Here is a 22,345-nt window from a genome sequence, read left to right on the forward strand (position 1 = left end):
ATAGCAAAATCCTTGCTTTCGAAAAGACCCGTGACAAAAACACTAAGGTTTTGTATCTGAAGTCTTTACTGCGTTTAAAGACTCTAATTTTTTGCCGGGAGTTTCTCAAATATTATTTTTCTATTATAAGATCGTCAGATATGAAAATAATGTTCACTCTCAGTGCAGTCAAATATTGTATAAAAGATCATCACTATTAAAACTTACAAAGGAATCTTGAAAAGGTTTTGTACTATAATAGAAAAGGAGAGAATATATAACACAGGCTAGCTAATAATCAGGGCCCAATTTCATAAAGCTGTTGGATTGAGTAGAAAATACTGCTGAACACTTTTCTTTGCTAAGCAAACAATGAGTGGGTGCACCAGTTGTCACAGTGAAACCTATTGTAATTTTGGCTGGTGACCCGATTCTGTTCAGCAATACTTGTTATGTGCTTAGCAGGTTTTATGTGCTTACAGGCTTTATGAAGTTGGGCCCAGATGTACTTGTTTGAAGTATCTCCATGTAATGAATTCAATATAAATCTGTATATTAAAGTAACACCTTGTTGAAAGTGTGTCTGTCTTTTTGTCGGGGTTAGACTTGTGGACAAGTCCTTAAAAAGTGTCTCGACTCTCTCCGCGAATCTCGACACACTGATTATCACGTACGACTGCTGGCTCCCGCGAGACTACTGCTCTGGGCCCAGTTTCATAGAGCTGCTAAGCACAAAAAATTGCTTAGCATGAAATTTCTGCCTCGATAAAAACAGGATTACCAACCAAATCTCCACACAGTTTTCAGGATGAGCAAACAATGAGCAAACAACAGCTGAATACCAGTAACAAGGAAATTTGGTTGGTAATCCTGTTTTTATCAAGGAAGAAATTTCATGCTAAGCAATATTTTGTGCTTAGCAGCTCTATGAAATTGGGCCCTGGTAGTGACTACGGGGGGCAATGTATTTACTGCAGTTTGAACAGAATTGCCATCCAGAACTTTTCTTATTTTTTCCCCATAAATGGTTTCCCTTTCGAAAATATTTAGAAAAACAATCCCCCAATAAAGCACTGGGTGGTGCTGAACAATAACGACTTGTACGCAAGTCTAGTGGGTCGTCAATATAATTTTGTGGAGGTTCATGAAACAGAATATGATGCCATGTTGTTTTGCCAACAATACATAATTGTAGACTTGATTCAAGTCCCGTTTTCAGATCGTGTGAGAGGTCCCCCAAGCATATCGTGCGAAATTAGCAGTGCGCGGTCGCCGTCAAAATGTGGTCCCGAGAACGTGGCCCCGGTAATGCGGAACAGGTTGGGATAAATGCAGAGCATCACAAAACAATAGTTTTCTGGCGATGGCACTGGGTTGGGACTTGAGACAAGTCTAAAATCATTGCCAAGTCCTTCCCAGCCCTTGTAGCTAGTTCAACCAGGGTCAATCCACCCCCCCCCCCCATTCTAGAACTAAACTCCGTGAAACTACCCCCCAAAATGCTTCGTATAGTTGGGGGAAGTGGGACGTGACTGTTGCAGGTAGAAGACGTCTCAGCCACACTTTCAACACCTACCCATCTCTTTTTAATTTCGATATTTAGCATCAGTGCGGAGTGTCGCAAACCATTTAAGTCTCGCGAGCATTCTAATATTTTTGGGATCACTTTGGTCCCACGCATTGATCTCCAGTATAATGGAGATCAATGGTCCCACGTGCATTGCTTCAACGCATGATTCAAATACGCGCGAGATTGGCACAGTCTACTTTTCTTACCATCGAGCGCGCATGTCATACCGCGGAGCGTATCCGAACAGAGCGCAGTAACAAATTGTGATGTCAAGTAGATAGAACAAAAGCGCGCATTTTAAACTTGTCATTATTGGCACGTGCTTTTCAGAGAATTTGCTTGATGGAAAGTTGGAACAAAACAAAAATACTTCACCGATACACACACATACGCGCTCTGCTTTTGGGACCCGTTGAATAACATTTAATCCAAAGAATACACAATCAAAGCTACATTTTGATTTGCAAAATGGCTTCAATATATTTGGAGGAATAAACCAAAAGTGTTGCCAATGGCAGTTAGTTTTGGGCTTTCGTTCTACGTGGCCGTTGTAGGAGTTGCGGCGATTTATTTTTACGATGTAGGGGGCTCAGCTGAGCATGATGCCGCCGGGCATCCCGTCACCGGGGAGGCTAATGATAGCAGCAGCAACGCAACCGACCACGAGCCGTCAGAACAGCACGCACATTCGCCACCGTATGAGATATGTTTCCTGTTTGGATCATGCGTGCTTGGAGGTAACTTATAAAATAAAAGTACGCTGATTTCAGGCGCAAAATCATAAAAGAGAAACTTATATTTTCAGTTTAGACCTACTGTTTCTTGTTTGGATCCAGTGCGTTTTTGAGAGAATTTTTAAGGACATTTTAAGGACATTTTTAAAGCTAATGATGATAGGCCTATGTAGTACAACCGAATGAACACACGGTAGTCGGTGGTAGGCAGTGGTAGGCACAAGTAAGAGGTTCTGTTTTGTCTACCCTGACGAAACCGGGAACACAATTCTGAAATTCACGCACAATTAAATTATCTAGAATAACGCAAAACTGTTCGTTTGTTTTCTTAAAAAAAGTAATCTTAAAACTATTAGTGGCCTATAAATTGGCGTCTTTTTTATAGCATAACAATCGGAAATTCTTTTCAAATTATCCAGGACGTTTTCGTTACTATTTTTGTAAAACTGGAATGTTGCTAAAGGTGTTCCCTTTTTAAAAGGAACATTACGGAACATATTGGAAAAAATATCACAGGATTCGGGAAAGTACTGAGTGTACAGTGCTAACACACATCGGCGTATGGGTAAAAAAAACAAAATTAATATTCTTTATCTCCGATGCAAGTTTAACATCTCTTATATACCGATTATTATTGATTACCTTTACAGCTCTTGTGCGGACACTTCTTCAGAAGGTACCCATCCCTTACACAGTGGTCCTTCTCATCTTGGGTGTATGTCTTGGCTTGCTCTCTGAGAAGGTGCCTGAGATAAACAACTACACATCATCAGTTGCTCATATGGATCCGCATCTTCTGCTGCACGTCTTTCTACCTGTACTAATATTTGAGTCTGCTTTTGCGATGGATGTACACACCTTCATGAAGAGCTTTGTTCAGGTGAGTTGGATTTTTATTAACAAAAAAAAATGTTAAAAGGTATTGTCACATGAGGAATTGTTTTTGTTGTTTGTTAGTAGTTGTTTCCTTGACGAAAGGTAGTTAAATTAGTTTTACTAACAGCTGTACGTCCAGCTTCAATTTATAGTTTATAAAATTTCTTGACTAAGCGAAAACTGTATTACTAAATACTTGAAAGTTATCTTTCGTTCAATGTCTCAAGTTTAACTGTAACTATAGTTTATTAAAGTTTCTAAAATTAACTTTTAACCAAGGTTAACTTTTTTTCCAAAAAGTTTTTAACTTCCTCGACCAAAGGATTATAATAAATAGTATTATTGAATCGTTGACGGTTTATTTTCGTTCAGTGCCACAAATTAATGTTTGTATTCTTGTGGAAAACAGCTAATTAATCTAATAATGTTTTCATTAATTTAAAACCAAAAATTTTGTGAAAGAATCATGCTAAAGCATCTTGTTCAGAAATCAAAATGGATGATAACTATTTTATAATTTTTCCCTGGTTTAAAAGTTATCTTTTTTTCCTCTTTCTAGGTGTGCATCTTGGCTATCCTGGGACTTATCGTAGCCTCAGCTCTTACCGCAGTGCTAGCTATGTACGTCTTCTCGTACAACTGGTCGTTCAGCGTTAGCATGATGTTTGGCGCTATCATGAGTGCAACAGACCCAGTAGCTGTGGTAGCACTTCTGAAAGATCTTGGTAAGTCAAACACTTTTTTTTAAAGATACTGGAAACTATTGGTAATTGTCAAAGACTAGCCTTCACAGTTCGTGTATCTCAACATATGCATAAAATAACAAACCTGTGAAAATTGGAGCTCAATCGGTCGTCAAAGTTGCGAGATACATAATAATGAAAGAAGTCACACGAAGTTGTCTGCTTTCAGATGCTTGATTTCGAGACCTCAAAATCTAATTCTGAGGTCTTGAAATCAAATTAGTGGAAAATTACTTCTTTCTCGAAAACTACATTACTTCAGAGGGAGCCGTTTCTCACAATGTTTTATACTATTAACCTCTCCCATTACTCGTTACCAAGAATTACCAATAGTGTTCACTGCCTTTAGTTAATGAACAAACTTACAAAAAAAGTCAACCATGAAGAAACAAGCTGCAGTAATAAAGTGCAGTATGTATGGATATTTTTTTGTAATGCCTGCCTGCAAACTGATATCTTGTGGTGATTGCAGATACTATAATACTCTTGGAAACGTCTAGACCAAAACAGCTCTTTTCAGAGCCAACACTCCCTGACAGGCCTGCTCCATAAAAAGAAAATTATAATATGGCTGTTCCCTCAAGTGTACTATTATTTTACTATAGTTCATTCTTATCCTTCACTGAGCGATAAACTCAAAACGCGAAATAATAGATGTTAAATTTGCATCGGGGATAAAGAATATTAATTTTGTTTTTTTTCAAAACGCGAAGTTAGGTTACCGGTAATATATATTTCTCATGAAATATGACATTTCAGACATAAATATTTAAAGGGATGTTTTCTACTTAGCCCACCTTGTTGAGCTGTTAATGGCTCCGCTTTTAACATTGGTCTCATCACTGTCACCACAACATCGGTCTCATAACTGTCACCATAGTGACAGTGATGCGACCGATGTTATAAGCGGAGCCATTAACAGCTCAACAAGGTGGGCTAGTTTTCTACTATCATCATCTTTAGACCGTGTAAAATTTATGTAAATCTGTGATCTTCACAACTTGTTTTTTTACCAATTCTGTAAAGTTCCAATTCTGTAACGTCCAAATTCTGTAACGTTCCAATTCTGTAATGTTCCTTTAACTTTTAAAATACAGGTGCTTCTAAGCAACTTGGTACTATGATAGAAGGTGAATCGCTGTTGAATGACGGATGCTCCATCGTTCTCTTCTACGTCTTCAAAGATATGTCAGTACCAAACCATGGTGCAACAGGTAAGCCAGTTTCTACCTCTCTGCTACCACAGAACCAAATTTCATAAAGGTTCTTTGCCAAAGTCGAGACGGGAAAAAGCTCCTTTAAAGGCAGTGGACGCTATTGGCAATTACTCAAAATACTTGTTAGCATTAAAATACTTACTTGATCAAGCAGTGGAGAGCCGTTGATAGTATAAAACATTGTGAGAAACGGCTCCCTCATAAGTAATGTAGTTTTCGAGAAAGAAGTAATTTTCCTCAAATTTGAATTTTAGATCTCAAAATTTGGTTTTGAGGTCACAAAATCAAAAGCACACAACTTCTTGCACACAACTTCGAAAGCACACAACTTCGTGTGACAAGCTTGTTTTTTCTTCCATTATTATCTAGCAACTTCGACGACCAATTGATTCAAATTTTCATAGTTTTGTTATTTTGTTGTTAATGTTGGGTAAAGATAGTTTTTTTGCCGAAACTCAGAAAATCTTTAATGGAGCTTTCCTGATCCTGGAATGATTTTTAATGCCTCAATAGACCTATCCATTGCGTATTGACCAATCGCAACCCATTGCGCAACCAAAAGTCTGACAAAATAAGGTCCGACATGCTTGCGTGTAATTGCTTGGTGCGTGCAGCAGAATGGTGCAGAATGGCATTGGAGAAGCTCACATGTTCTTGCTCACAAGTGCGCCGTGGGCGGAGCCTAATGATTCGGTCTTTTCAATGACTACCACGTTTTTTTATATTTTGTGAACCATGATTCAGCGGCCAGTATCACTCTCTACTTTGTCCGAGTGGCACTCGGCGGTCCGCTATTCGGCTTAGTCATGGCCAAGATCACAACCATGTGGCTCTCCTACATCTTCAACGATGCGATGGTAGAGATCTCCATCACCCTGGCGTCTACGTACCTCACTTTCTACTTTGGAGAATCGGTGCTCGGGGTTTCTGGTGTGCTTGCTGTAGTTGTTCTAGGGCTGATCGTGAATGCTGAGAGGACTTCAATTAGTCCAGAAGTGGAGGTGTTCTTACATAGGTGAGTTTGTCTGGATCGAATTACTTGTGTGTCTTGTACCTTGTTCGCTCTTTCTTGTACCTTGTACGCTGTTTCTTGTACCTTGTACCCTGTACCCTCTACACTGTACCTTGTACCTTGGGATGATCGTGAACGCGGAAAGGACTTCAATCAGTCCGGAGGTGAAGGTGTTCTTGCATAGGTGAGTTTGTCTGGATCGAATTACTTGTGTCTTGTACCTTGTACGCTGTTTCTTGTACCATGTACCCTGTACCATGTACCTTGGGCTGATCTTGAACGCGGAGAGAACCTCAATCAGTCCGGAGGTGAAGGTGTTCTTGCATATGAGAGTCAAGCCTTGTTCTTGTGCCTTGTGCCTTGTGCCGTGTACCTTGTACCCTGTACAGTGTACCCTGTATCCTGTAGCCTGTAGCCTGTACCCTGTACCCTGTACCCTGTACCTAATGTACCATGTACCTTGTACTCTGTACCCTTTACCTTGTACCTTGGGCTGATCATGAATGCGGGGATGACTTCGATCAGGAGGTGGAGGTGTTCTTGCATAGGTGAATTTGGGTCAAAGGTTATGAAAGGCACGCCTGGAATTACTCGGAGGCAAAAGGTGGTTCCCTGTACCTTATGCCTCGTGTCGAGTGCGTGTGTCGTGTGCGTTGTGCATGTGTTGTGTGCATTGTGTGTGTTTTGTGTACCATGTACATTTTGTCTTGTACCTTGTACCTTGTACTTTGTACGTATAACTTAATTGTATCTTGTGCTGACTGCCAAATGCTGTGTGCCCTGTGCAGTGTGCCCTGTGCAGTGTGCCCTGTGCAGTGTGCCCTGTGCAGTGTGCCTTGTGCTTTTAATGTGCCATGTGCTGTTTGCTTTGAGCTGTTTGTCGTATGCCGTGTGCTTTGTCTTGTGCCCTGTGCCGTGCGTTGTGTGCCTTGTGATTGTGCTGTGTGGCTTGTGCCGTGTACTTGTGCCTTGTGCCTTGTGTTGTGTGCCGTGTGCTTGTGCCGTGTGCTTGTGCCGTGTGTCTTGTGCCGTATGCTTGTGCCTTGTGCCCTGTGCTGTGCATTGTGTGCCGTGGGATTGTGCCTTGTGCCTTGTGTCCTGTGCCGTATGCTTGTGCCCTGTGCCCTGTGCCGTGCGTTGTGTGCTGTGTGCTTGTGTCTTGTGCCATGTGCCGTGCGTCGTATGCCGTGTGCTTGTGCCTTGTGCCCTGTGCCGTGCGTTGTGTGCCGTTTGATTGTGCTGTGTGGCCTGTGCCGTGTGCTTGTGCCTTGTGTCGTGCGTTGTGTGCCGTGTGACTGTGCCATGTGCTTGTGCCGTGTGTCTTGTGCCGTATGCTTGTGCCTTGTGCCCTGTGCCGTGCGTTTTGTACCGTGTGATTGTGCCGTGTGCCTTGTACCTTGTGCCATGTGCCGTGCGGCGTATGCCGTGTGCCGTGTGATTGTGCCGTGTGCCTTGTGCCTTGTACCTTGTGTCGTGTGTCGTACGCCGTGTGCTTGTGCCCTGTGTCGTGCGTTGTGTGCCGTGTGGTTGTGCCGTGTGTCTTGTGCCGTGTGCTTGTGCCTTGTACCTTGTGTAGTGTGTCGTATGCCGTGTGCTTTGTGCCGTGTGCCGTGCATTGTGTGCCGTGTGACTGTGCCGTGTGCTTGTGTCTTGTGCTTTGTGCCGTATGCTTGTGCCTTGTGCCTAGGGTCCTGCGTCAAATGCCGTGTGCTTGTGCCTTGTGCCGTGTGCCGGGCGTCGTATTTCGTGTGCTTGTGCCTTGTGCCCTGTGCTGTGCATTGTGTGTTGTGTTATTGAGCCATGTATCGCGCGCCTTGGGTTATGCCTTGTGCCGTGTGCCATATGTTGTGAATCGTATGTCGTGTGATTGTGCTTTGTGTCGTGTGCTTGTGCCTTGTGCCATGTGTCCGGTGTCATATGCCGGGCTGTGCATTGTATGCCATGTTGTTGAGCCATGTGCCGCGCGCCATGCGTTGTGCCTTGTGCCGCGTGCTTGTGCTTGTTCCGTGTGCTTGTACCGTGTGCCATATGCTGTGCTCTGGCTGTGTGCCTCAAATACTGTGTGCCTTGTGCTGTGCCCTTAATGTGCCATGTGCCTTGTGTCTTAACTGTCTTGCTCCTTGTACCCTGTACCTGTACCTTGTGCATAAACTGTACATTGTACCTCTTGCCTCGTACCCTGTACTTTGCACCTTGTACCTTGTCACTAACACTCCATTTATTATACTTGATCGCTCAGATTTTGGGAGATGCTAGCCTACCTAGCCAACACGTTAATCTTCATGTTGGTAGGTCTCGTCATCACGAAGCACGCCCTCGCCAACGTAGATCCCATCGACTGGTTTTACGTCTTTGCGCTCTATATTGGCATCAACATCATAAGGTGAGCCCCTATGGTTTCCTAACATCACTCGAGGTCGAGCGGTCTAGTTCACCGGACCCAAGCTCTGGGCCCAATTTCATAGAGCTGCTAAGCACACAAATTTCATCCTTGATAAAAACAGGATTACCAACAAAATTTCCATTTGTTTCATGGTGCTTGTTACTGGTATTCAGCTGTTGTTTGCTTATCCTATAAGTCACAGGGAAAATTGGTTGGTAATCCTGTTTTTATCAAGGGAGACATTTCATGCTAAGCAAATTTGTTTGCTTAGGAGCGCTATGAAATTGGGCCCAGGGGTGTTGTCAGCAACAGAGGGTGGGTTCCAATCCCGGTCATGACACTTGTGCTCTTTGTTTTAAAATGTTTTGTGCGGTGCGTATGTTCTTGCACGTTTTCATTGTTTGACCAGAGCAATGGCAGCCTATACGTGTACAAGTGGACTATAAGAAGTTATTTCTTATGGTTGTAGCTTGGGCCCAATTTCATGGCTCTGCTTACCGCCAAATTCTGCGCTTATGATCACGATTCCCCCCTTACAGGCAAGCGCCAAATTTCTGCGCTAGCCTTGTCAGCGTAGAATGCCTAGTAACATGGAGTACGCACACCCAGAAGCCAAAATTCGTGAAATACGCTTGCCGTAAGCACAGAATTCCCTGCTTCTGTAAGCGCCGATTCTGTGCTTACGGTAAGCAGAGCCATAAAATTGGGCCTTGGTTTCCCGTGTACTTGAAACCCCTCAAAAATGTGAATGGACATGCAAGCATTGAAAAGTAAAATTGAGTCATTCAAAATTATTCTCCTGAAATTTCCATTTCTGTTTTGTTTGTAGGCTCCTTGATCAATTTGCTTGAGAAAGGCTGATATTATTGTAAATAATTGTAAAGTCGACTCGAGCGGTCTAAAGTCTTCGCTGCAGCTTAACAAAATAACAATAACGGACACAATAATAGAAATAACTGTTTTGAAGCCAAATGTCTCGTTGATAAGGATAATGGTTTATTTTGATTCCTTCTCTCTCTGGTCGATTCTATTTCTTTTAATGATTCGGTTTAATTCTCTCCTTTTATTAACATAAATTTTAAATCAAGCCCTAGGTTCGCAATTACTGGCCTGTTCTCTGGAAACGCTCCTTCCTCACAGCCCGCTAAACCACTTCTAACAAACGCAGCCTAAAATGCCCACTGCTACGGCCTGTGGTCAGCACATGCTGTCCATGTGATCCCCGCGTGGGGATCACGCGTCATGCACACATCATTCATGTGCCCGGCACCGCTGGCAAGAACTCCGAAACTAGGTCAACAATTGCGCCCTCATGCGACTGTTAAGCCACAATATTTAAGGTAAAGCTACAAATCATTTTAATTTTTCAAATTTTTTAATAACTGACTATTTTCATTTTCTCAGGGGAATGGTAATCGCGGTGTTCAGCCCGATTCTCTCCCGTATCGGTTATGGACTGAGCTGGCGTAATGGCGTCATCATGACGTGGGGTGGCCTCAGAGGGGCCGTGGGTCTAGCCATGGCGCTTCTCGTCGCGCAATCTGAGGAGCTTGACTCGCAGACCATCGGCAGCAAGGTGTTGTTTCACACCTCTGGAATAGTGATACTGACCCTATTGATCAATGCTACGACCATTCATCTGCTGCTGGGGATGCTGGGTGAGTCCATTATTGTGGAATGCAGAGGGATGTTCCATAAGAGGGGGGGGGGGTTGAACTTGTTTTTTAATAAATCATTCAGATAACCTTATTATAAATGTTTCATATCAGACAAAATATGCAAAACATTTTTTATTTTGAAAAATTTCCTATCATCACAAGACCAGCTAGACGGCCACCTCTAGAATAGGGCTACATCACTTCATTTATTGGAGCGGTTTAACCCAAATCAACTCACGGTGCCACCTACATGTGTACAATCATTGACCAGGAGCCTGCCTGGTATTGGGAGCAGAATGCAATACCTTCCCAACTTTTTACGAAGCAGTTATGATTAAATATCTTGCTTTTAAAGGAACACGTTGCCTTGGATCGGTCGAGTTGGTCTTTGAAAAGCGTTTGTTATAAAATGCATATGGGTAGAAAGATGTTGTAAAAGTAGAATACAATGATTCACACAAACATGCCTCGAAATTGCGTGGTTTTCCTTTTACCTCGTCGACTAACACGTCGGCCATTTATGGGGGTCAAAATTTTGACTCCCATAAATGGCCGACCATGTTAGTTCGCACAGTAGAAGGAAAACCACGCAATTTTGAGGCAAACTTGTGTAGATCATTGTATTCTACTTTTAAAACATCTTTCCAACCATATGCATTTTATAAAAAAACGGTTACAAACGCTTTTGTTTTGACCAACTCGTCCGATCCAAGGCAACGTGTTCCTTTAAGGGCAAAATTGGGCCCAGCTCACTCCCTATGATATTCAAATACCCAGCAGTTTCTCCTTCAGCACAAATATCATATTTCCCTAAAAATTCCATTTTCCTTTTTAAAGGTATGAGTGACATCTCCATACCGAAACGGTTGGCCATGGCGAACGCCGTCAAACGGATCCAAGAGGGTCAGGCTCGAACTTTTGCGATGCTAAAGGCGGATCGCTTCTTGGCTGATGCTGATTGGACGATCGCCGTAAAGGCGGCTGATATTCACGATCCGTACAAGACGGACCTCGAAGATGGTGTGAGTATTCTAGTAATATGGAAAAAGTGACCTCTTGTGCATTCAATGGCAGGCAAGATACATATTGCACTTTGATTTCGATTTTATTTTGCTTGTTTTTACTAGTGTAGTTTTTCTGTGTTTTTTCATACGGTAATTTTTTTATGTTATTCACCCTCGAACAAGCTGGTACTGGAGAGAGCACAACATAAATTTGTCTTTGTTCAACCCCAAAATCTTTAAATGTGCAAATCTGTTTATAAAACTTTTACACTTTTAATCTTTTTAGCCTTGTGTTCACTCTTTATTTGAAGCAATAAGCCAAATAATTTAACACCTTTGCCTTCTGAGCGTTTCAATTTTTTTCCCATTTATTATTTTACTAGAAGCTAGGCAGGGAGGGTTTAAGTCTTGCCCCACAGTCAAGCGTCTGCCCTATGTGTCACACCGATGTGCTCAATGAACCGTCACCGACAGAGTATGCTGAAATGATGGACGAAGCCAGACTACGCATGCTCAAAGCCGAACAGGTTCATAGACAAATTTATTCGATATTCCTTAAAGGCGCTGGACACCTTTGGTAAAGACCAGTATTCTCGCTTGGTGTATCTCAACATATGCATAAAATAACAAACCTGTGAAAATTTGAGCTCAATTGGTCGTCATAGTTGCGAGATAACAATGAAAGAAAAAACAACCTCGTAACACAAAGTTGTGTGCTTTCAGATGCTTGATTTCGAGAACTCAAAGTCTTATTTTGAGGTCGTGAAATCAAATTTGTAGAAAATTATTTCTCTTTCGAAAACTACATCACGCCAGAGGGAGCCGTTTCTCACAATGTTTAACTATCAACTTCTCCCCATTACTCGTTACCAAGTAATGTTTTATGCTAATAATTATTTTGAGTAATTACCAATAGTGTACTTTGCCTTTAAACGGTGAATAGGTGAGCTATTGGAAGCAGTTTGAACACGGCATGCTTTCTCGTGAGGCCGTTCGAGTCCTGGTCGGGTACACCGAGACGGCAGCTGATCAGAAAGAGGGCTTTGTAAGCGTACAAGATCTCAAGAAAAACTGGGAGATCAAGGGGGTGTATCCGTATTTGGTGAGTAACGATTTTGGCCAAATTTATTATAGAGCTGCTAAGCACAAAAATTTGCTTAGCATGAAATGTTCTCCTTGATAAAAACAAGATTACCAACCAAATTTCCAAGCAATTTTCAGGATAAGCAAACAACAGCTGAAAACCAGTAACAAGCAATATGCAGCAAATAGAAATTTCGTTGGTAATTCGGTTTTTATCAAGGAAGAGATTTCATGCTAAGCGATTTTTATTTGCTTAGGAGCTCTATGAAATTCTCGGCTAAATCAATCACACGAACCATCTCTGCCCTCACAGGTACAAGTGTACCCATTTACCCCCGGGTGGAGAGAAGCAATTATTGTTAAGTGTCTTGCTCAGGGACACAAGTGTCACACTGGGGATTCGAACCCACTTTCTGCTGAACAGAATCAGCAGAGCTTGAATTTGGTGATCTTATCCGCTCGGCCACAACATCCCATAAATATTTGTATACTATTACTTGGTGTCTTCAGAAAACCACCAGAAAATCAGGAGACAGAGCTATTTCAGTTGCAGGCCCTAGGATGTGGAATTCCCTTCCAAACTCAACCAAAAGTTCTTGCTCTGTTACCTTGTTCAAAATGTCTCTGAAAACATTCATTTTCAATCAGTAAATCTTGCATTGCTTGGCCTGCGGTTTAAGTCAAAGAGAGACCGGCTTTGCGCGGGACTTTCTTGGCAAAATGCTGCTAGTTTTGCCTAGTCGTGGTTTTCCTCTTGGTTTTTGTTTGCATTCCCTTTTTTGTTTTTTCCTGTCATTCTCTGAGCGCTTTGTAACCTTAGGAAAAGGCGCTATATAAATGGTATTATTATTATTATTATTATTATTTCAGAAACGCAAACTGGAAGAGTTGATCCGCGTCAAGAAGGTTGAGGAGCTTCCGGCGGCTCGTTTCCGGATTCAACGTTTCATGTTCAAACTCAGCAGTCACGTCGTGTTTGAGGTGACCATCATGGCCGTCATCGTTCTCAATATGATCCCGATCATCATGTCGTTTGTCGTGCAAGAGGATCATCCGTTGTACACCAGTTACAAGCCGGGGCTGAAGATCAGTAACTACGTGTTCACGGCTTTCTACACCATAGAAGCGTTTGTAAAGGTAAGTTTGCATTTAAAGGAACATTACAGAATTGGTTTTGCTAGCAAAAAAGTTGCTGGCAGTATAAGCACTTTATGTAATCCACCATACACATAAACTGACAAACCTGTAGAAGTATGAGATGGACCGGCCATCTGGGTCAAATTTAGTCTACCAAGGGCGAGCGGTTCAACAAAGTTATTGAAATTTAGATAGGGGGCCATTATTGCTAAAGTGCAATCTACGGTAAATTTGTGCTGGGCAGCATAGTTTGTTTTGCTCATAGTGGTGGGCGAAATTTGTTAGTCCTGCCGGGCAGGCCCGCCCGGTGCAGCCCACCGTGGCTACAACACTGTGAATCATTGGTTTCATTATCAGAAATATGCTTTAAAGATGATAAATATTATAACTTTGTCTAGGTGATCGGTTGGCGTCGCTACTACATATTCAGCAACTGGAATAAGTTTGATTTGTTCATTCTTATCATGTCCTTCATCGATATCATCCTGGATGAGGTCATCGGAGACAACAAAGGATTCAATCCGGCCGTCCTCAAGGTCGTTAAACTCATCCGCCTACTCCGAGGTCTCAGGATGCTCCGCCTATTTAAGGTAAATGTGACAATAACAAATTAATACTATAACTAATAATGAGACAAAGTAGTGAAGTTAATGGATAAGCTGGAATAGACACCATCTTTACTGGCAAAATTGCATTTTTGCTTGCAGGCGAGTCAAGTGCTCAGTTTATTAACGCAACCACACTGTTAAACCAAACAGGCAAGGAGTTTTGTGAAATGTGCACGTGCTCCACGCCATTCTCGCGTAAAACACAAGGCTGTGTGTTCCAAAATATCTGTGTGGCCGATTTACGTCATGTGGGAACTATCTATAACGATCCTCTAACGATCCAGAAAAGTAGTCCTTGCTGATTTTCTACCTTCTGCCAAAGGTAGTAGTTTTAAGAGTAGGTAGTTCGTTTCAGAACTGAGAAGTCTCCCGAATTCTGAAAATCTACCATGTGGTATTCGAATATAAAGCAAGATAGTTCTCTAAAGAACAAACTCTATCTGGCAAGAAACACATATGTTGATTCCGCAAACAATAAGAACAACTATAGTGCGCCTGTAATTGTAAAGTCTTGATGCACATCGCTCTGATGACAGTTTTTTTAACTTTTGCCTTTTTGGATGGCCCCTGCCAACAAAGAATCATTTGCGCAGATTTAAAATATAAAATATTTTTAAATCTGCCCCCCATGTCAGGTTCTTATTCCTAAACTGATCAACATAGTGAATGGCCGCATCAATCTGAAGCTTTCCCTCGGCTACGACGTCGGTAAAGGCTTCGTTATCGGCGAGGAAGAAGTCAGCAAGCTGATTGATCGCCTTGTGGACAATGAGAACATCTTAGGTCACCTCAAGAACGTCTCGGAAACATCAAGACTGGAATGCATCAGAGAGCTAGGTAAGTGGTTAGAGCTAGCCCTCTGTCACAAAACAATTAATACTTTGAGAAATGTATAGAGGACTAAAAGTGGACATTTTGAAATTTGGTTTGGTCTGGCATGTTTGTTCAAATTTTTTGCTGGTAGAATTGTTTAAGTATGCTTTGGTCACTTTCAGATCGCCAGAGGTCATGATGCAAGTGTAAAATTTAAACTTTCTGATAGCAGATGATGAAAAATTTAAAAAGGGACTGCAGATATTTGAACATAAATTCTGTTGTTACCCTTCCATGTTTTGGGGGAAATTGCCTTTAATATATACAGGAATGCTACAGCGTGTTCATCCAGGAATAGCAGTGTCGGTGAAAACGAGGCAAGCCATCCGCACCGTGCTCAACCATTCACGAGATACCATCAGAGAACTACAAGGAGCTGGTCTCATTGACGAATCAGAGACACACAAACTGGAAAAGGTAAAAAAAAAAAACCCAGTTCAACCTGACTATACCCAGACATTATAAGCGCCTTTTTGAGGTATGGCGGACTTGATAGGAGTGTACTATTTGGTTTTTGTGTATACACACAAATTTACCCGAACCTTATCGTGTTGTAGCATTGTGTCTGCCATATCTAAAAAAAACGTATTAGGGACAGTTGTATCAAACGTTTTCACAAACATAAACCTTTTATTATTTGAGTGAGAAAACCTCTCTAAAAAACTAGGTTACTTCTGAGGGAGCCTATTCTCACAATGATTTATACTATGGTTTGCAATATGCATCATTGACCGCCATCTTTGATGTATTTTACTTGTGAAAAGTGCACAAGGGTCACGCGCAGCGCGTACACACGTGAACTTTTCTTGTATAAAATACATCAAATATGGCGGTTAATGACGCGTAGTGCAATACATCTATAGCTCTCCATTGCTCGTTACCAAGTAAGTTTCTATGCGAACAATTGTTTCAAGTAATTACCAATAGTGTCCAGGGTTTTCTTTTAATTAAAAAACAAATAAATAAATAAATTACTTATTTTAATTGTTCCTGTATCATCTATACAGGTTGTTGAGATAAAGATGAAGCAGTTGATGAATGCACCATCGAGCATCCCTCCTCCACCACCTGAGAATCTTCTTAAGAATGTACCGTGGATCGAAGGAGATAAGAAACTCATTGATTTCATCAAGGTAGCGGATAAATAAATAGAGGAATTTAGTTGGTTATTTTGGGTGCGTTCTATTACATGTAGCTTCCCTGTGTCGCCCCCGCAATGCTCACTCCGGTGAACCCCTGACAAGAGCTAATCAACCGATCACTCACCCTCTCGTGGTGACGTCATGCACCTCGGGCCAGACCCAAGTGACCTTTTCCACAAGCAGGGCACTTAGGGCTGACCCGGGTGAGGCCCTGCAATGACGTCAAAGCTATTCGAACGTACCGTGGGTATATAAAGAACAAACTCTACCTGGCAATTAGATATACACACATGATGTTACTGCAAACCAAACATAAAGCAAGATACAGTTCTATAAAGAACAAACTCTACCTGGCAAGTAGATACACACATGATGTTACTGCAAACCAAATACAAAGCAAGCAGTTCTATAAAGAACAAACTCTACCTGGCAAGTAGATATACACACATGATGTTACTGCAAACCAAATATATATTCCCAAGATCAGTTACCTGAAAATTACATCTTGAATGAAGCGCAACAGAACTGACTTTCCTAGGTATGTCAACATCCTTCTGTATCTTAAGTAATTCTTCATTTACATCCAAACAGTCATGTGCCGAGCTGCTCCATTTTGACTATGGGGATGTCATTGTGAAGGAGGGTGACATACCAAATGGGATTTACCTCATTGTATCAGGACTAGTAAAGGTAAGCACAGTAATAATTATTATTAGGAATTTTTTATAATCGAGAATTTATATTGTTTTAATGTTTTCTCAAAAAGTAAAGCATTTCTTGGAATAATATTTCAAGAGAAGTCTTTCACCATTACCTTCTGTAAACCCTGTAGGTTGATTGTAAATCTGTGAACTTTTAATTTGTTTTCTGTTCCGAAAGTGTGTAATGGTTATAATGGCAAGACACTTAACAATTGCTTCGTCCTTCGGATGGGACGTAAAATTGTTGGTCCCATGTGTTGTGTAAGCGCATGTAAAAGCTAGAACCCAGTGCACTTATCGAAAAGAGAAGGGGTTTGCCCTGGTGTTCCTGGCTGTTGGCAGCATGATGTGCCACACAGCACCTTGTAAACCATTAAATGGTGCTAAGGATTAGGTCTCATATCTCAGAAACTTCGTCCCTTCCTTGCAGTAATAAAACCTGGCGCTTTGTATCTTCTGGCAAAGGGCGCGTTATAAATACAATTATTATTATTATTATTATTATTATTGTAATATAAGTTATCACACAAGCGCAAGTTGAATATGGAAAAATATAGCACTTCTGTGTCCCATATGGGGCCTCGTTGGATATGGGACGCAGATGCGCTATATTTTTTGTATTTCCATGAGCGTGCATGTGATAACGTATTTATCTTCAAGCAAACTTGGCGCGTGACATAGAACACACAAGACGCAGGTAGTGATATTAGCCGTGCAATATAGGTTTTTATCACCACTCCATTCTGCAATTCTGATTGGTGGATTAGCGCGTACTTGAAGATAATGCGTATTATGGTTCTGTTCAATTGACTTCTACAGCTGTTTGGTCATAGCGAATACTTGGACCATGAGCTAGCCAGTCACCACTCTGTCACCGTCAATACAGGACCAGGACAGTTTGAAGACTATCTGTCAGTTGGGAATGTCATTGGAGAGATGGGCGTACTGACGTTGAAGCCTCGCAACGCTACGGTCGTCTGCGAAACGGCTGTACAGGTGAGTCATCATTGATTGGCTGTCTCTGTTTCAAGGTTTCAAAAGGGTTCAAGGTTTATTTTGTTTTCACATTAACAAATCTTATACAGGCAATAATGTGTAATATAGATATTATTGTTCAGTATAAATCTACGATTTCACACATGGATCATCAAAATGAAGTCATAGAGTTATATACATGTATAAGAACTAGAGGGCGCACGAGTGATGCTTCGTGCACAAACGCCACGGGACCGCAAGATGACAAGCGCGTCATTCTGGACGCGCGTTGAATATGAAATACACGTTTGAGGTTTTTTTTATTGAATGCTCACGCGATGCTGGTTGTTCAACTTACAAAATGGCCGCACAAACACACGCTGTGAGATGCCAGTTTTGTCAACTTAGAAAATGGCCGCCTGGGCGCATGCCGGGGCACGTATATAGGCAAGTGCGCTCTCTAGTTCTTATATATAACTCTATGAATGAAGTCAATCATATTAGACAAAGCAGTGAAAGGTCGTGGGTTCACATCCCAACCGAATAATATGTCTCTGTTCTGTGTTTTTTTTCCACAGAACTCAGGAAAGTACTGAGTATACAAAAATTGGGACAAAAGTGTAAACAGAGGATGAGATAGGACAAGTTATTGTCACAACCATGCATAGTATGCATTTAAAACTTTGAAGTTGAAAAACGCTCTGAGTTTACCCAGAAATGATCTAAATGTAAAAATCTAAATGTAAATTTTTTAAGTTAGACTGTTTTCGCAAGGGCCGCAGCCTGGAACTACTTCTTGTCAAGAGGGGGCGCTATACACAAAAAGAAGATGGTTTTGGCACTAACAGGTATTGGTTTATGTCTTGTTAACATCCAGGTGTATTACATCAACCTTGAAGACATGCAGACTGCGTTAGATACTTTTACCCTGCATCCATCTCTTCTCTATCGATTGTGGCGAGTCATTGCTATCCGTATCGCAACACCGCTGATGTTGGAACAGATTGCTTTCCAGGTATTTACATGTATACAGTCAATTGATTGTCACACCTATACAACGACGCTTGTTAAAGACACTGGACATTTTTATGATTCAAAATTGCTTTCATAGTAACAGTTTACGCTGTTTACCAATACTTCGTTATCATAAACAAGAACCTCTGAAATGTTGTTGATATTTGTGTCAGTAAACTCTCAGTGACGCCCAAAGCCTCATGTTTTTTCCTCATGAACTTTTGATTCGATAGGAAAGATCGTGTTAAATACTGCTTTTTCCAAAACCGGTGTGTACAGACCCGAGGTTTGTCAGAGTTTGTCAAACCTCGGCCTGGCCTTCTGTTCAGGCTCCGTTCTGTTCTGCTGATAATTGAACCACCGTGTGCATTTCCACTGCTTTTAAAGGCAGTGGACACTATTGGTAATTACTCAAAATAATTATCAGCATTAAACCTCACTTGGTATGGGGAGAGGCTGATGGTATATAACATTGTGAGAAACGGCTCCCTCTGAAGTGACTCAGTTTTCGAGAAAGAAGTACTTTTCCTTGAATTTGATTTCGAGACCTCAAGTTTATAATTTGAGGTCTCGAAATCAAGCATCTGAAAGCACACAACTTCGTGTGACAAGGGTGTTTTTTCTTTCATAGTTATCTCGCAACTCTACCGACCAATGGAGCTCAAATTTCGACAGGTTTGTTATTTTATGCATATGTTGAGATAAACCAAGTCAGAAGACTGGTCTTAGACAATTACCAATAGTGTTCGCCAGTGAGAGGTAAAGACTTCACTCAGTAAGAATGATATAAAAATGCAAAGATTATTTCTGTTATTTTCTGACATAACAGGGCTGGACCCAGGAGAGGGTGAAGCTACATCTGGAGAGAGGGTACGTACCTGATCTTGAGGAAGAAGGATACAACTTCAATATTGACGATAACGTGGATGAGATTGTTTTGATTCAGGTGAGTTTTCTACAAAGCAATTTTTCTAATCCAGTTTCAACGACTGCAACGGCTACAAAACTGGGCTGCTAAACTTGTTTGTCGTGCCCAAAAGCATGACCATGCCACACCGTATTTACAAGATCTTCAATGGCTGCCGATTGGGGAGAGATGCCTCAACAACTACTTATCCTCTTGCCTGTCTCTCCATCGGCCTGGCCGCTCAAGTCTACGCTCAGCATCTGACACCACTCGCCTCATGGAACCAAACTCAATCACAAGCTTCTTAAAAAGTCGGCTACAAGGTCGCACATTCTATATTTTATATTGGCATCTTCCTTCCTCACTGATAAATAACATAAAAAGTGGTGAACATAAGTTTTGAATAAGTTTTGTTTGTTTTGCCTCGTAGGGTAAAGCCATCAACGCACACACACGGGACGAAATCGTTGCTCCTCACGTCATTCCAAAATCTGTTCACCGTTTGACCTTCAAGAAAGATGACAAGAACGATCCGAAGATTCTGGTGATCCCGAGCAGTGCGATGCAACTACCAGCACTAGAGGGTATCATTAGTGCTCAAGCCTCCCTGATGTCAATCGCCGGTATGCGCAGCAACGTGTGTCTACAACACACCTCTGTGCAGCGCTTGCAGAACTCCAGGACCGTAGTCGGTGGCAGCGGTGGGATCAGTAAGAATACTTCAAGAGAGAGGGTCAAAGTAATCATGCCACCTCCCCTTGAAGGCATCAAGATGAGAGTTCTTGAACCTATTGATCCTAAAAGGCAGCCCTCTCCGGTGACGGGTCAAGGTGGAATGACGTATGTGGACGAGTCTGTCTAGGAGTGGTATCCTGACTTTGTGAAACACTGAAAGGGATACATATGGAATATTCTTGGTCTACTGTCAAGGATTGGTAACCTGACTGAATGAATCACGAAAGGAATAAATATAGCAAGTTCTTGGTTGACATTAGGGTGTATTTAAGAGGCTCAGCATGCTGTTTTAAACTTGCTGTAGGAATACATGGCAATGCTTTGTTGACTTGGGTGTAGTTATGCTGGAGGAATACAATGGGAAATTCTCGGTTGACTATAGGGTGTATTTTCAGTATACTGTTTTAAACTCGCCAAGAAAAGGCACACTATGAGGAAATTGTAAATTTCTATTGGAGCACTTCATGGGCACGAAGGCAATGACCCGGGGCATGGAGGCAAAGTAGCACTATCAGGCCGGGGGTCAATTTCACAAAGAGTTAGGACTCGTCTTATCTCGGATGAGTAACTCATCTTAGCTTAGGATTAATCTTAAGGTCAGCATGCTACAGTGCAGGGTTGGGACTCGTCCTAAGTCCTAAGATTAGTCTTAAGTTAGGAAGAATTTTGTGAAATCAATGGCAGGACATCTCTTCTTCAATTTATAATCTTGGCAAATACAACAAAAGAAATGGTTTTATTTTGTTTAAGAATGGGGAAGGTACTTTGCTCTGAGGCTTGCCAAAGTCTCAATCTGGTTCATTTTGAGAGTGGTCAAGTTATAAGGTCAGCCGTCGATTTGACCGAACTCGACTAGGGATTAATCTTAGGACTTAGGGCGGGTCAGTTCCGTATTCAGATATGTAGGACGCATTGAACTCATCCTAGTTACGACGGGTTTACTCGTCCTAACTCGAGATAGGATTAACCCTAGCGTTTCGTGAAATTGGCTGCTAGTCATTTTAAACAAAGAATGTAATAAAAGTTTCCACCAGTTGCCAATCAGATCAAGTAAATTTTGTTGTCTTGGGGGTTGGGGGATTTTGAAAATTCCCCTCAAACTTTTTGATTTCTCACAGCTACAATCTATAGAAAGATATCTTATCATCAATTGGTTACCAAGTAACTTTTGCTGCAAAATATTATTATTTTATTTATTACCAGAGGAATCCACAATAATTGAATTTTTTTTTAAATCAATTTTTAAATAATACAATGTAAATAAAGGATTTGAGCTATATAAGTACAGATTGAAATAAAATGCTTCTAAAGTTTATTCATAATTTGTTTTGTTGTGTTTTTGAATAATTTATAGTTAACAGACTATTTTCACATTCACTCATTATTGTGTAATCAATAGATGGATTGCAGGTCACTGACCACGCTCTTTGAAGTAAAGCAATGGATAAATGCAGTACGATTTAGAGGCAATGAACACGTTTGGTAATTACTCAAAAAAATTATTAGCAGGGGTTTCTTTCACAAAGAGTAAGGACTAGTCCTACCTTCGGACTAGTCCTAAGAGATATCAACAACGTACAGCTAGTCCTAAGTACGGACGAGCAACTCTTCCTAACTCGTGATAAGACTAGTCCTAACTCTTTGTGAAATCCACCCCAGATGATGAACATTTTGAAAAGGGACAGCAGATATTTGAACACAAATTCTGTTTTTACTCTCAGGTTTTGGGTAAAATTGGTTATCCACTTTTGGCCCTTACAAGGAAAACAGGCCCACTCCTCTCATATTTCTTAAGTCCCCAGGGCCCAATTTCATAGAGCTGCTTAAGCACAAAATTCTGCTTAAGCAAAATAATCAATGCTTTAGTCAAATCAGAATAGCGGCCAACTCCACTCAATTGTTATGCTAAGTAAACAATAGCTCAATACCATGACCAGTCACAAGCAAATTATATGGCATGAAATTTTGACCAGTAGCATGTGTAAAATAAGCAT

At 41.4% G+C, this 22,345-nt stretch overlaps 1 protein-coding gene across 1 annotated transcript; it reads left to right on the top strand.

Moving 5' to 3' along the window:
• The first annotated feature begins 1,913 nt into the window (after nucleotides 1-1,913).
• On the top strand, nucleotides 1,914-21,585 carry LOC139953564 (sperm-specific sodium:proton exchanger-like). The gene is made up of 20 exons (XM_071953008.1): nucleotides 1,914-2,286; nucleotides 2,934-3,163; nucleotides 3,719-3,884; nucleotides 5,000-5,116; nucleotides 5,864-6,134; nucleotides 8,371-8,514; nucleotides 9,919-10,172; nucleotides 11,010-11,194; nucleotides 11,560-11,703; nucleotides 12,120-12,278; nucleotides 13,130-13,396; nucleotides 13,795-13,986; nucleotides 14,640-14,841; nucleotides 15,146-15,294; nucleotides 15,885-16,010; nucleotides 16,611-16,709; nucleotides 17,540-17,716; nucleotides 18,573-18,710; nucleotides 19,539-19,655; nucleotides 20,047-21,585. Exons 1-20 carry the CDS (start codon nucleotides 2,061-2,063, stop codon nucleotides 20,476-20,478), a joined length of 3,795 nt encoding a protein of 1,264 aa, XP_071809109.1. The 5' UTR covers nucleotides 1,914-2,060; the 3' UTR covers nucleotides 20,479-21,585.
• The last annotated feature ends 760 nt before the right edge of the window (nucleotides 21,586-22,345 follow it).

Source organism: Asterias amurensis, chromosome 22, assembly GCF_032118995.1.
Source record: "Asterias amurensis chromosome 22, ASM3211899v1".
Lineage (NCBI taxonomy): Eukaryota > Metazoa > Echinodermata > Asteroidea > Forcipulatida > Asteriidae > Asterias > Asterias amurensis.